This window comes from Heterodontus francisci, chromosome 14 (assembly GCF_036365525.1).
Source record: "Heterodontus francisci isolate sHetFra1 chromosome 14, sHetFra1.hap1, whole genome shotgun sequence".
In the NCBI taxonomy this organism is placed as follows: Eukaryota; Metazoa; Chordata; class Chondrichthyes; order Heterodontiformes; family Heterodontidae; genus Heterodontus; species Heterodontus francisci.
Window position 1 is genome coordinate 90,091,676 of NC_090384.1, and position 15,837 is coordinate 90,107,512.

At 40.9% G+C, this 15,837-nt stretch overlaps 1 protein-coding gene across 12 annotated transcripts in view; it reads right to left on the reverse strand.

Moving 5' to 3' along the window:
• LOC137377146 (neuron navigator 2-like) overlaps positions 1-15,837 on the reverse strand; it is a 984,055-nt gene that overhangs the window by 206,438 nt on the left and 761,780 nt on the right. The window contains exon 1 of one of the 12 annotated variants that reach the window (XM_068046519.1): positions 12,469-12,623. The exons of 9 other annotated variants lie outside the window; for them this stretch is intronic. In XM_068046519.1, the coding sequence (XP_067902620.1) occupies positions 12,469-12,482 (14 nt within the window). In that variant the 5' untranslated portion in view covers positions 12,483-12,623. 2 more of the 12 variants (XM_068046520.1, XM_068046514.1) reach the window with 2 other exon arrangements.

A 15,837-nucleotide genomic window follows, 5' to 3' on the forward strand; every position in this document is an offset into this window, starting at 1 on the left:
TATCGTTCAGATTTTACACCATAACATTTTCACGGATGGTATAATATATAGCGTTGCACTAAAATCTCAATTTCAGGGTCTTAACACAAAAATGAACCAAACTAATATCCAGTTCACAATAGGCTTTGTACTTTTGAGATTTCATCCCCTTACTAGTAAAACTGCTGTTTGTAGAGAGGGTCATCAGCAGGGGGTTAAAAGCAGCAATGGTCGCAAGCTGTTTGAATGTCTTAAATGCTAAAATATACATAGTCTTTAAAACTGCTTAAGTATCAGCATGGAACTGGCATACTCACGTGAAGCTGCAGCTGGCATCTATAACCTTCGAAAACACTCAATAGGTGAGCCACTTAAAATTTTGGCCATTGTGGTGGAGAATTGGAGCTGCCTGATGTGTTCACTTGACTTCCATTTGCTGTTCCAACTAGGTTATTAAATACTATGGCAACTTTTTAATGAGTACTCTAGAGACATTGCCGTAGAGTCTCACTCGGATATTGTCCTCTCTTTCCGGTTATTATTCTTCCTTTCGAGCAGGTTACTGATTATCCACCCCTGCATCACCGCCGCCACCACTCCTACTCCCAACCACCCCCACCTCCCCTAATGTCACTAGCATGATGGTGACATTTGACCACAAGCACACTGAAACTGACAAGATTTCATTTGGAAGAGGAGCTGTTGGAAAATTGCATTGGTGCACGCTTACATTATGGTGCATTCCTAATATGGTCATGTTCAATTTGGCAGTGAAAACAGACAATATGCACATAAACAGCTAACAGCTGTGCCTCTCCTTCAACAGGATACAGTTTTTTCAACAAAGCATTCAAGGTGAACTCTAATGCAATAAAACCACAACAAAGGAGGCACTTTTGCGATGACTGCAACTGCCTTGAAGTGGAGATTTTGCCAGCACTTGAATCTGACAGGTGCGTGTCACAAGACAACGATAATTAAGTATTCCATTGTACACATCCATGGAAATTTGAATGAAGAAGTGATGATTCACAATTGGTGACATTAGACTTAAAAAGACTTATTGTATAGAACAAAGCTTAGAGAGTAAAATAAATGTACAAAGTCATAGTATGATAAATTTGACTGAAGTCTATTGCAGTGAATCATTATACGTTCAGATTTCTTTTTAGCAAGAATTTTGTTCTCTCCTCTCCCCAACCCCACCCTAACTAAAAAAATATAATTGCAAATATACTCACTGCTTCCTACTGAGATTATTGGGATATAAAGTCTAGGAATTAAGATTGTACTGTTTGGTTAATAGCAAATAGTGGAGTCCTACTTCTGCGGTCACATTTAGAACAATCTGGGGCAAAAAAATTCTTACTGGATCAACAATAGTATAACCAATATAAATCATTTCATTTCATGTTTTCTGGGAAAGCTATTATATTACACCAATAAGTGCTATAGCCAAAGAATCATTTTTGACAGTAGCTAGAACCCTTTTATATTTAAAGGAACAGGTTTATGCCAATTTACATTCTCTTTGCCCTGCACTACAGCCTCATCTATGAGGATGGGACTATCCAGACAACAGACTGTTCATACGAGTAACATGAAATCAGACTCCTTAGAGCAAGAAAAAATGGCCAGATAAGAACATAAGAAATAGGAGCAGGAGTAGGCCATTCAGCCCCTCAAGCCTGCCCACCATTCAATAAGATCATGGCTGATCTGTCGCAGGCCTCAACTCCTCTTTCGGGCCTGCTCTGCATACCCCTCGACTCCCCGAGATTTCAAAAATCTATCTAACTCCTCCTGAAATAGATTTAGTGACCTAGCCTCCACAACTCTCTGAGGTAGAGAATTCCAAAGATTCACCACCCTCTGAGAGAAGAAATTTCTTCGCATCTCAGTTTTAAATGTGTGCCCCCTTATTCTGTAACTATGTCCCCTGGTTCGAGATTCCCCCACCAGTGGAAACATATTCTCAACATCTACCCTGTCAAGCCCCCTTAAAATCTTATATGTTTCTATAAGATCACCTCTCATTCTTCTAAATTCCAATGAATAAAGGCCTAACCTGTTTAGCCATTCTTGATAAGACAACCCCTTCGTCCCAGGAATCAGCCTAGTGAACCTTTTCTGAACTGCCTCCAATGTTAGTATATCCTTCCTTAAATGCAGGGACCAAAACTGTATGCAGTACTCCAGGTGTGGCCTCACGAACACTCTGTACAGTTGTAACAAGACTTCCCTATTTTTAAACTGTAACCCCCTAGCAATAAAGGCCAAAATTCCATTTGTCTTCCTAATTACTTGCTGCATCTGCATGCTAACTTTTTGTGTTTCATGTACAAGAACATCCAGATCCCTCTGTACTGCAGTATTTTGTAGTCTTTCTCCATCTGAATAATATGCCTTTTTATTCTTCCTACCAAAGTGGATGACCTCATACTTTCCATCTGCCAAGTTTTTGCCCACTCACTTAACCTATCTATATCCCTTTGCAGATTCATTGTCTCCTCATCACAACATGCCTTACCACCTATTTTTGTATCATCAGCAAATTTGGATACAGGACACTCTGTCCCTTCCTCCAAATCATTGATATAGATAGTAAATAGTTGAGGCCCAAGGACCGATCCTTGTGGCACCCGACTAGTTACAGCTTTCCAACCTGGAAAGACCCATTGATCCCGACTCTCTGCCTTCTGTGTGTTAGCTAATCCTCAATCCATGACAACACAGTGGTGCAGTGGTTAGCACCGCAGCCTCACAGCTCCAGAAACCCGGGTTCGATTCTGGGTACTGCCTGTGCGGAGTTTGCAAGTTCTCCCTGTGACCGTGTGGGTTTTCGCTGGGTGCTCCGGTTTCCTCCCACAGCCAAAGACTTGCAGGTTGATAGGTAAATTGGCCATTATAAATTGCCCCTAGTATAGGTAGGTGGTAGGGGAATTGGGGATGTGGTAGGAATATGGGATTAATGTAGGATTAGTATAAATGGGTGGTTGATGGTCGGCACAGACTCGGTGGGCCAAAGGGCCTGTTTCAGTGCTGTATCTCTAAATAAATAAAACACATTACGCGCAATACCCTGAGCTCTTATTTTGTGCAATAACCTTTTATATGCCACCTTATCGAACGCCTTCTGAAAATCCAAATACACAACATCTAACGGTTCCCCTTTATCCACTCTGCTTGTTATATCCTTAAAGAACTCTAACAAATTTGTCAAACATGATTTCCCTTTCATAAAACCATGTTGACTTTGCTTGATTGCATTATGTTTTTCTAAATGTCCTGCTATTTCTTCCTTAATAATGGACTCTAGCATTTTCCCAATGACCGATGTTAAGCTAACTGGTCATAGTCATAGAGAGATACAGCACTAAAACAGGCCCTTCGGCCCACTGAGTCTGTGCCGACCAATAGCCACCCATTTATACTAATCCTACATTAATCCCATATTCCCTTACATCCCCACCTTCCCTCAATTCTCCTACCACCTACCTACACTAAGGGCAATTTACAATGGCCAATTTACCTATCAACCTGCAAGTCTTTGGCTGTGGGAGGAAACCGGAGCACCGGGCGGAAACCCACGTGGTCACAGGGAGAACTTGCAAGCTCCGCACAGGCAGTACCCAGAACTGAACCCGGGTCGCTGGAGCTGTGAGGCTGCGGTGCTAACCACTGCGCCACCCTGTGACTGGAACTACAATATTACACAGAATCTTTAACCTTCAATATCATTCTTGCCAAGTTCCAACTGTAATCAACTAAAATTAGGAGGCAATGTCCGCATTAGAAGCAATCTGAACAGGCAAGACATGCAGACATATAAAACTTGTTGAAAACTGAGAAACATGGGAGCAAGGAAGACATACCTATGGATTTAAGTGTGGCCTATAATACATCCCCCAGCAAAAGTTAGATGCATCATTAATAGTTCTTTATAATGCCTCATTGCTTTTAATATTTCCATATTTGCTTCAAACAGTTCAGGAATGCATATGCCTTTATAATCTACTATTCTAGTTTCCTGCTTTCTGTCTCCCTCCTTTCTTGAATAGGGGTGTCACATTAGCGGTTTTCCAATCCGCCGGTACCCTACTGGAATCCAGTGAGTTTTGGTATATTATGACCAATGCCTCCACTATCTCTGCAACCACCTCTTTTAAAACCCTTGGATGCAGGCCATCAGGTCCTGGCGACTTATCTGCCTTTAGTCCCATCAGTTTGTCAAGCATCTTTTCCCTTGTGATAGAGATTGTTATAAGTTCCTCCCTCCCATTTACACCTTGCTCATCGATTATTGTCGGGATGTTTATCGTGTCCTCCACCGTGAAGGCCGATTCAAAATATTGGTTTTAATTATCTGCCATTTCCCTGTTCCTTGTTATTAATTCCCCAGTCTCATCCTCTAAGGGTCCCACACTTACTTTAGCTACTTTCTTCCTTTTAATATACCTGTAGAAGCTCTTACTGTTTGTTTTTATATTTCTTGCCAATTTACTCTCATATCAATTTTCTCCCTCTTTATTAGTTTTTTAGTCATCCGCTTCTTGTTTCTAAAAAATTCCCAATCCTCTGGACTACCACTAGCTTTCGCCAATTTGTATGCCCTTGTTTTTGATTTGATACTCCTTTATTATCCATGGGTGGTTCATCGTTTTGATCGAGTCCTTCCTTCTGACCGGAATAAATGTTTGCTGAGAGTTACGAAATATCTGCTTAAAAGTCTGCCACTGCTCCTCTACTGACTTTCCCTGTAGTCTACTTCCTCAGTTCACTTTAGACCACTCTTTCTTCATAACTCTGTAATTGCCCTTGTTTAAGTTGAAGACACTGGTTTGAAACCCAAGTTGCTCACCCTCCAAATGAATTTGAAATTCTTCAATGTTATAATTGCTTCCCCCAGAGGATCCTTAACTACGAGGTCTCATATTAATCCTACCTCATTACACAATATCAAATCTAAAATAGCCTGTTCCCAGGTAGGTTCTGCAATTTATTGTTCTAAGAAATAATCCTTGATGCACTCTACAAATTCATCTTCCATGTTACCCTTGCCAATTTGATTTGTCCAGTCTATATGCAGATTAAAATCACCCATGATAATTGCAGTGCCCTTCTTAAACGCCTCCAGTATTTCCTGATTAATATTTTGTCCTACAGAGGGGCAACTCCTCGGGGGCCTATAGACCACTCCCATCCGTGATTTCTTTCCCTTGCTATTCCTTATTTCCACCCAAATTGATTCTACATCACGATCTATTACACCTATATCATTACTCACAACTGCACTTATCCCTTCCTTGAATAACAAAGCTACCCACCTCCTTTTCTTTTCTGTCGATTCTTCCAGAACATTGTATAACCTTGAGCATTGAGTTTCCAGTCCTGGTCATCCTGCAACCACGTCTCTGTGATAGCTATCAAATCATATTCATTTGTTTCTATCTGTGCCGTCAGCTCATCTATCTTGTTACAAATACTGCGTGCATTCAGATAAAGAGCCTTAAGCTTTGACTTTACCATTTTTACCTACTCTGGTTCTAATTTCTGCTGTACTCTTATGTTTATATTCTCCGTCCCTTCCTGCCACACTCTGATTAATGTTTGCCCCTTCACTACCCTGCATCTCTGCTCTCTCGTTACTGATTGACTTTTTAAACTTCCTTTCAACTGAACCCTCCCCCCACTATTTAGTTTAAAGCCTTATCTACGACCCCAGTTATACGATTCGCCAGGACACTGGTCCCAGTATGGTTCAAGTGAAGCCCATCCCAACGGAACAGTTCTCTCCCCAGTACTGGTGCCAGTGTCCCATGAATTGGAACCCATTTCTCCCACACCAATCTGTTATTTTGTTTTTGTTTTCTTTCTGGATGAGAATTAACTAAATCCATTCATGGCAGCTGACTTTTTAAAATATGAATTTTAAACAGAAGAAAGAAAAACTTGCATTTATATAGTATCGATCAGAAAATTGACAAGACTGAATCTACCTTTTCTCTGCCCGTGACAAGTGTTCCTTTCACAGAATTTAATCAGTCTGAGGCAATGAAATGATACACAGAAACCTTGTACAATCACTTAGCCTATTCTGTTTCTTTTTCAGACATTTTGTCCAGCCACAGGGAATTCACTGAACATTAATACATAAATTTGTATTTAAAGGGCCAGGGTCATTTTGAAAAGATGCTCAAATTCATTTTTGTTTGTCGAGGGAATTAATGTTATAATGGCATCATGTACAAATGCAATGATATTCCACATCAATGTCATTTACATAATTGTTTACAAAACACATTGCAATTAATAAAATGGCAATCTACTTTTACTATAGGATAGTAATCCTTCATACCTTTGATTTGCGGCCAAATTATCAAGAATTTAGATTTTGCAATAAGAAAATAGTCCTGCTCTTTGGCTGAACTTTTTGTTGACAGGGGAGTTTCTATATCAAATTTCTCTGATTTCAAATATAAGGACAAACCTAAAGTAAATATTGTTTCATGCAAGTAAAGGCTTGAACTTATGAAGCCTCATCATATCTCTCAGAAACTCTCTCAAAACACTTCACATGCAGTGGCTTCCATGAACTGCAGTGACTGTTTTATTGTTGGGAAATGTGGCAGCAATTTGATTATTCCAGTGCATTCCTGGTCAGCCGCCCAAGTTCTACCCTTCATAAAGTTGAGGCCATTCAAAACTCAAACTCTGCTGTCTGTGTCCATATTCGTCCCAAATCCCATTCACCCATCACCCCTGTGCTTGCTGGTCTACACTGGCTTCTGATTTAGCAACGCCTTGATTTTAAAATTCTAATCCTTGTTTTAAAATCCCTCCATGACCTCGCCCCTCCCTATCTTTGTAATCTCTTCCAGTCCCACAACACTCTGGGATATCAGCGCTCCTCTGACTCTGGAGCATCTCCAATTTTAATCACTCTACTATTGATGGCCGTGCCTTCAGCTGCCTAGTCCTTAAACTCTGGAATTCCCTCCTTAAAACGGCTTCTTAAAAGCTTCCTCTTTGACCAAGCTTTTGGTCATCTACCCTAATATCTCCTTATGTAGCTCAGTGTCAAATTTTGTTTTATAATGCCCATGTTAAATGCCTTGGGACATTTTATTATGTTAAAGGTGCTATACAAATATAGGTTCTGCAACAAGGTCGCATAAGCACAGCAAGATGAATGGCCATTTAATTTGTTTTGCAGAAATTGGTTGAGGGAGGAGCATTGGGCAGGATACCTGGATACCTACTAAAATAATCTTTAACATCCATCTGATCCACCAGTAATGGCAGATGAACCTTGGTTTAATGTCTCATCCAAACCGACAACACCCTGTTTTCTAGCACTTTTCAATCCATTCAAGGCCACGTGCCTGAAAGGCTTTCGGTTATCTGTTGAAAACAGTGATAGTAACTCCTGCTACAAATAAACATCGAAGCTTTGATTAGCATAAAGATGGAGGAGAGAGCAAAGGTGCACTGCAATTGGATATTTGTCCAGAGGCACAGTGCTGCCCTACGGGTAACAAGGTATTTACTTTTGCATGTCCGAGTTAGTTGCAATGGATGGTGGTGGGTATGATAAGTAAATGCAAAATGCAATTCTGAACTATGTAATCCACAATTCCAAGCCTGATCCCTGATCTGTGCGATTGTTTTAGGATTATTCCAATGCTATTGCATTCATAGAGGGTTTTCACTTTTGCTATCCTTGTTTGGGTACTTCAATCTAAAATAGTCTTTAGCCCAAAAAAAGTCTGCACAGCCAGGATTTGTCAGCACAGATATTCTATTCCAGAAAGCCAGTTGGTAAAGAATGATACCGGAGTCAATCTTTACTCATTCTTACATTTATTGACAGAGTGAAACATTACAAGCATACATCTTCTAACTCAACACCACCACAGTTTCAGTAAGTGTCTCTTTAGATATGCTCAAATAAAACCCCAATAAATGTCCTCCACCTGCATCTAGTTAAACACAATTGATAGACAATTAACAGGAAAGATCATGATCGTAAAATCAGGGAAGACCAGGGTTTGTTATCTTATACATGAGACTCACACCAAACACAAAACTGTTGGTAGACCTGGTCACCTCTTGTGGGAAGGAAGAGGGCCAACAACTGTGGGAAAACATAGAAAAGTTTACCATTTTCAAAACAGCTTAGAAACTTGCAGCTGTCAAACAATTTCTCTTCTGGAATCATCTATTGGAGAGAACTAGCTAGTAGCCTAGTTAATGATTATACTCAGCTTTTTAGGTACGTAAAAATGGAACAGTCTTTTTCCATATGTCTTCCCCAACATATTTCACAAAGTCATTTGATGTTTTACAAACAAGAATACGCTATTTCTATCTCACAAGTCAGTTGAGTGTTAATAAAAGGTTCGGAGTCCTGCCTTTAACTGGATGTTACCCATTGTGTCAGTGCAAAATCCTAGCCAAAATAAGTCACTCAATACTATGCAAACTAATTCTGGGATATTTCCAGTGTAGGACACATCCATAGACTACCACTTGATTACCAGCACACCTTAAAATTATACAGAAAACATGCATGTCTTGAGGGGTCTGTAACAGGGTGCACTGTAGAGAGCAAGACATAAACTCACCCTTTGACTCCCAAGAGGTCACTTTTCTGATCTCAGCAGGACTGTCACTGATGTTACTCAATCAAGGTTTGTAGTGTTGTAGTGTTTTGAAATTGCAATTGCATTGTGCATTGTGTACTCTACTCCCATACTAGCAAAGGGAAAGTGAAACTAAAACAGAATAAAGAAGAAGCCTTTATGTTCAGCTGCCTGCTGCTTCTGTTTCAGTTTCTGTCTCACATATATCACATCAAATCCAGCTAAACCTCACACTTAGTCCCAAAGACATCACAAGGTTCAACTAGGAAAAATAATTCCAAGCACAAGGCAAACTGAAGTTTGGAGGTCTCCTCTTGTTTACCCTCCTACCAGGTGCCCATACCCCCCTTTCATGCGATTGGAACAGGACTTCATCAAGGTCGGCAGACTAAAACCGAGTCAAGTTTGGAAATTGCAGAGGGTAGAAGTAAATAATAGGTTCATTGGATCAAATGGTGAAAGTTTGCTGACTTGGGTTTTTTTCTCTCCTGGTGCAATCATAATTAAATTAACACTTAATGTACCACTCGTAATGCACTCATTCAGTCATATCTTCTGAAGGCTGATGGCATGCTTGCTCAACCATTGGTAGCATTTCCTACTTGTAATATTAGTGGCTCTTTTCAGCTCCAGTTGAAAACCTAAAAAACCTGTTTTCTTGAAGTTCAAGCAGTCTAATGGTTAAATTATCTTGTCAGGTTGTTGCCATTTTAACCTGAACAGTTTTGTTGTGTTTACTCAGTGATACCGTCTGCTTCCAGGTAATGCAGAGGTTATAGAAAGGGAGGAACTTAGAACAATCATCATCACTAGAGAAAAAGTACTGAACAAACTATTGGGATTGAAGGCAGACAAGTCCCCAGGGCCTGTTGGCCTACATCCTAGGGTCTTAAAGGAAGTGGCAGTGAATATAGTGGATCCATTGGTTATAATATTCCAAAATTCTCTGGAAACGGGAAAGGTTCCAGTGGATTGGAAAAAAGCTAATGTAACATCCTTATTCAAAATGGGAGGGAGGCAGAAAATAGGAAACTATAGAGTAGGACTCATCCATAGACTACCACCTGATTACCAGCACACCTTAAAATGATACATGCAACATTAGTTTATCATCTGTCATTGGGAAATTGTTAGAATCCATTGTTAAGGAAGTAATAACAGGACATTTAGAAAGTCAAAACGCAATCCATCACAGTCAGCATGGTTTTATGAAGGGTAAATCGTGTGTGACTAATTTGCTAGAATTCTTCGAAGCTGTAACAAGCAAAGTGGATAATGGGGATCCTGCAGATGTAGTTTATCTGGACTTCCAGAAGGCATTTGATAAGGTACCGCACAAGGTAAGATCACATGGGGTTAGGGGCAATTTATTAGCTTGGATAGAGGATTGGCTAACCAACAGAAAACAGAGAGTCGGGATAAATGAGTCTTTTTCTGGTTGGCAAGATGGAACTAGTGGGATGCCACAGAGCTCGGTCCTCAGGCGCCAACTATTTACAATCTATATAAATGACTTGGATGCAGGGATAGAAGGTACTATAGCCAAATTTGCAGATGACACTAAAATAGGTGGGACAGTAAGTTGCAATAAAGAAATAAGAAAGCTACAAATGGATATGAATAGATTAGATAAATGGGCCAAAATTTGGCAGATGGATTTTAATGTGGATAAGTGTGAGGTTATCCATTTTGGTCGGAAGAATAGAAAGGCAAATTATTATCTAAATGGAGAGAAACTTCAGAGTGCTTTGGTGCAGAGGGATCTGGGTGTCCTCATGCATGAATCGCAGAAAACTAGTATGCAGGTGCTAAAGGTGATAAGGAAGGCAAATGGAATTTTGGCATTTATTGCTAAAGGAATAGAGTATAAAAGTAGGGAAGTGTTGCTGCAACTGTACAAGGCATTGGTGAGACCGCAACCTGGAGTATTGCATACAGTTTTGGTCCCCTTACTTGAGAAAGGATGTAGTTGAATTGGAGGCAGTTCAGAGGAGGTTCACTAGGTTGATTCCAGAGATGGGGGGCTTGTCTTATGAAGAGAGATTGAGCAGTTTAGGCCTTTACTCTCTGGCGTTTAGAAGAATGAGAGGAGATCTAATTGAGGTATATAAGATGATTCAGAGTACTGACAAAGTAGACATAGAGAGGATGTTTCCTCTTGTGGGGCAATCGAGAACGAGAGGTTTTAGGGTAAGGGGTAGCAGATTTAAACAAGAGATGAGGAGAAATTAATTTTCTCAAAGCGTTGTGAATCTGTGGAATTCACTACCCCAGAGTGCGGTGGATGCCGGGACATTGGATAAATTTAAAGACGAGATAGATTTTTAATTAGTAATGAGTTGAAGGGTTATGGAGAACGAGAAAAGATCAGGCATTATCGTATTGAATGGCGGAGCAGGCTCGAGGGGCTGAATTGCCTATTCCTGCTCCTAGTTCTTATGTTCTTCCAGTTCTTCCAGCTCCTGTGACACTTCAGCGTGGGCTGTCTCAAATTTTGCAAAACAGGCGGACTTGACGTGTCGACACGGGGAGCATGACAGCACCCCTTCAGCACCCCAAATCCGGAATCAAACACAACAGGTTTATTATCTTTTTGGTTAAAGTTCCACAACTAGGTGATACCAGAAAAGGGATTACTAAATGTATGTATACTATCATCAGCTACAAAAAAATTAATGCATTTAATTTGATCACTATTACCTTGAGCACGAATGGCAAAAAAAAAACACTTTTGGTTAACAAATCCAAAACAATTTAGAGACATGATCAAGCTGCTGTAAGGAAAATGTCTTCAGGTACTGTATAGCATGCAAATCAAGGTGGATATAGACAACTCAATCAATTTTTAAGTTTAAAACCTATCCAGATTAATGGCAAACTGAGGAATCTAACCACAGGAGATTGTTATTACAGTTTGTATGAAAAAACAGGGGTGAATGAGATCTTAATCAGCAATGATGACGATACACATTGCACTATAGTTCATTTGCAGGCTGGAACTGGAGCTTTACAGTTGGCTATTGCTTGAAACAGGCTACAAGATAGCACCGTCGATCAATTTTCCTCTCTAGGACACAAAAACACAGGTTCTTTTAGGAGCTGAAAAGACAACTTCCCAGATTAACTGAGAGTCCACAGTTGTATGAAGAAAAAGGCCAAATGCCACAATAATTTATGTATCCATCTGTTACTAATCAAACTGCCAATACACCTTTGTTACACAGTTTATTAAGTACAGAGAAATACTCAGGTATTTGTTTTCAATTCAAATGATCAAGTAAGTTAACATATTTTAACACTTTATGAGATTTGCTTCTAAAGCTCAGAAAGAATAAAAACAATGAAAATGTTCCCTTACCTCCAGCTCTCTTTTAGCAGGTGTGCAGTCAGATAGTTAGTACACACAACACTAGGAGCAGATTGGAGGATCTTTGTATCTTGGTTTTTCAGCATGCTCTCCGATTTATTCTCCACAAGCAAACCTCATTGGCACCGTCATATCAGATCTTCTCCTTCAGATCATTTCCTGACCCTTAAGAGAATGCCAAATGCAAAGTCCCTATGCTGTTCTGCTTCTAAGCCCCACCAGCCTTCATCCCTTCCAAAGTAAGACGTCACTGCTTGGCTAATGCAATGTAACCAGACTCTGCACACAGTCTTGACATAATTATCACAAAAAAAACTGTCATAAAGGGACCTTCCTCTTTCCTCTCACCAAAACATCTGGTCCAGTCTTCAGCTGTGGTTTAACACACAGAACCTTGAGCTTTCGCCCTTGGGAGCTGCATAATATTCCTAGACACCCAGCCCTCTAGCTTCCCAGTTAAAAGGCTTACGTACTCACGCATAACATCTCATTAATTCAGTGCAGCCAGATCAGACAGCTTTGTTCAGAAAGGCTCGTTTCTGTTCATTTGTTTCAAGTGAGAAGCAATGCAAAACCCGACCCAGTGAGCAAGCCCTCGGGCACTGTACATAGCAAACAATGCCGAACAAAGCCACTCCTGCAGTCTGCTCCAGTCAGCAGCAGGAGTCAGTTCCCAGGCACCACTCCACAATATCAATGAAGGAACTGAAGTCAATCAGAAGTGCAAAGTTCCTCTCTTTGTTTATCTACACTATTACAAAAACAACTGTGGAATTCCAAAATGTTATGAGATTGAAATGAGGATTATTTATCCAGCAAGTACTGGATTTCCTTTTGCTCAGTGCGACTCGAATCTTGTTGAACACAAAATTATTTTCCCTATGAAGTGTCCTGAGATCAAAATAATATTTGTATAAGGACGTCTATGTCATGGAAGTCAAAGGTGACGATGCATTGGAATGATACTCTTGGATAAGTTCTACATTCATTGACTCTACATTATAAGATGTTTCTAAAGATTCCACTAATAGTAATTTTTTAACCCCCCCCCCCACCTCGAGCTCTCTGTAAATGATCTTACAAAATATAATCTTAGTTTTGATGGAATGGTTCTCAGCATTCCATCGATGATATGTGAATGAGCTTCAATGTTGAAGGGAAAAGCAACTTTCCTATGACATAATCTCAAGGAGTTATATTGGTAAATTACATGCAAGGCAAGGGAATTTTAATCACAGCATAAGAACATAAGAAATAAGAGTAGGAGTAGGCCATTCAGCCCTTCGAGCCCTCTTCACCATTCAATGAGATCATGGCTGATCTTCTACTTCAACACCATTTCCCTGCACTATCCCCATAATCCCTTGATGTTTTTAATATGTAGAAATCTATCGATCTCAGTCTTGAACACACTCAATGACTGAGCCACCACAGCCCTCTGGGGTAGAGAATTCCATCGATTCACCACCCTCTGAGTGAAGAAGTTCCTCCTCACCTTAGGCCTAAATGACCTGCCCTTTATTCTGAGACTGTGTCTCCTAGTTCTAGTCTCCCCAGCCAGGGTATAACATCCTTCCTGCATCTACCCTGTCAAGCCCTGTAAGAATGTTGTATGCATGAATGAGATCACCTCTCATTCTTCTAAACTCCAGAGAATAAAGGCCCAGTTGATTTAATCTTTCCTCATAGGACTCCATCCCAGGAATTAGTTTGGTGAACCTTTGTTGCACTCCCTCTATGACAAGTATATCTTTCCTTAAGTAAGGAGACCAAAACTGCACGCAATACTCCAGGTACAGTCTCACCAAAGCTCTGTATAATTGCAGTAAGGCATCTTTACTCCTACACTCAAATCCTCTTAATTGCCTTCTTAATTGCTTGCTGTACCTGCATGTTAATTGTCAGTGACTAAAAGCCTGCTCAGGTCAGGGAAAAAAACCCAACCCGAACCTGACAGAACCACATCGGACCCGAGCCCGACCCAGCCTGAGCCCCTCCATTTTTTCCCGCGCCCGACCTGGCCCGACCTGAGCCCTGGAATGTTTCCTTTACATACCTTGCAACGCCGAAGCTGCAGCATGAGCGTGATAACGACATACAGACGCTCACTCACTCACTGCACAGACTCAGAGTTTCCCTCTTTGACGTCCCAGACTCCCAGTTCAGGTAGGTTTTTTACTTTTAACACTTACTAGCAATACTTACTTTGTGTGTCCGACCTGGACCCGGCCTGACCCAACCCGTGCCCGAAAGCCAGACCTGGAAGAGTAACCCAACCCGAACCCGACATGCCACCCTGTAGAAGGGCGCCACCATCTTTCCCCCACTCCTCACATTGTGGTGGCCTGGCTGCAAGAGTCATTTTTTAATTCATGTTTTAAAAAAATTGATGGGAGGGGCCTCCATGTTGAAGTGCCCTCTCAGTTACTTGCCTGCCATCACAGCCTGATGCTCCTCTTCAAGCTGGAAGGCCTCTGATTGGCCATTCAGCTTTGAGAGCCCTCCCACCACCCTTAATTGGACAGTGAACATATCCATACCGATTAAGTGGGAACCTCCTTGAAAATCACAAGAAGTGTCACTTGCCCCTGGGGTGGAGGGAGAGTGCAGGAAGGGATTTGAGACCTGCAAAGAGTCCCGACTTCTGTTGCCCGCCCCCGTAGGGGAAATCCAGCCCTAGGTGTTCAAACAAGATGGCAAAAACAAACAAATATTTTTAGTTCCCTACAATTTTCCTCCCGGGTTTCTCACAGCAGAATCCAGGAGATGAATCTTCAATTCCTGGAGAATCCAGGATAATCCTGGAGGATTGGTGATCCCAACCTCAGGTGAAGCAGGGTGACAGAGCAATTAATAACTGCAGTAGGTGGAATTCAGTCACAATTTTTAAGGCATTGTGTTACTTTAAAATAATGCATTGATTCTGTACTATTGCTTACAGTTAAATGTCAATTTTAGAAGCAGGGAAGTGGTTAGTTGGAGCAAAGTGGTTTCACTGCAGTGCAAGCTGGAGCGAGCAAACAAAAGAAACTGAGATGCTACAGCAGCACTATTGGCAGGACAGTGTAACAGAAAGATCACAGTATTCTCTGAATGGTGAGAAGCCAGGAACTATGCAGCAGCAGAGTGATTTAGGGGTCCATGTATAGAAATCAGCTAAAATCTAATGGACAAGTACAAAAAAAATATGAAAATGCTAATGGAATGTTAGCCTTTATCTCAAGAGGGTTGGAATACAAAGGAGTGGAAGTTATGCTACACATGTATAAAGCTCTGATTAGATACATCTGGAATACTGCATTCAGTTCTGGACACTGCACCCCATGAAGGAAATATTGGCCTTGGAAGGGGTCCAGCACAGATTTGCCAGAAAGATATCTGGGCTAAAGAGTTAAATTATGAGGACAGGTTTGTATTCCCTTGAGTATAGACAATGAAAGGATAATCTAATTGGCATGTTTAAGATAATTAGACGATTGAATAGGGTTGAAAAAGAGAAACTATTCCCTCTGGTGGGGGAGGGGGGTTTGGGTGGAGTCCAGAACAAGGACAGACCCCAAAAGTGAGAGAGTCAAACAACTGATGGGTGTTGTTAGGAAGCACTTCTTCCCACAAAGTTTAGTGGAAATCTGTAACTCTCTTTCCCCAAAAAACTGCTGAGGCTAGGTCAAGCGAAAAATGGAAAACTGAGAACGATATATTTTTGTGCGGGAAGGGTATTAAAAGATTTGGAACCAAGGTGGACGAATGGAGTTAAGATACAGATCAGCCATGATCGAAATGATTGGAGGAACAGGTTCATGAAGCCCATTAATTCCTCAGTCAAGTGGCCATTTGCGCAAGAAC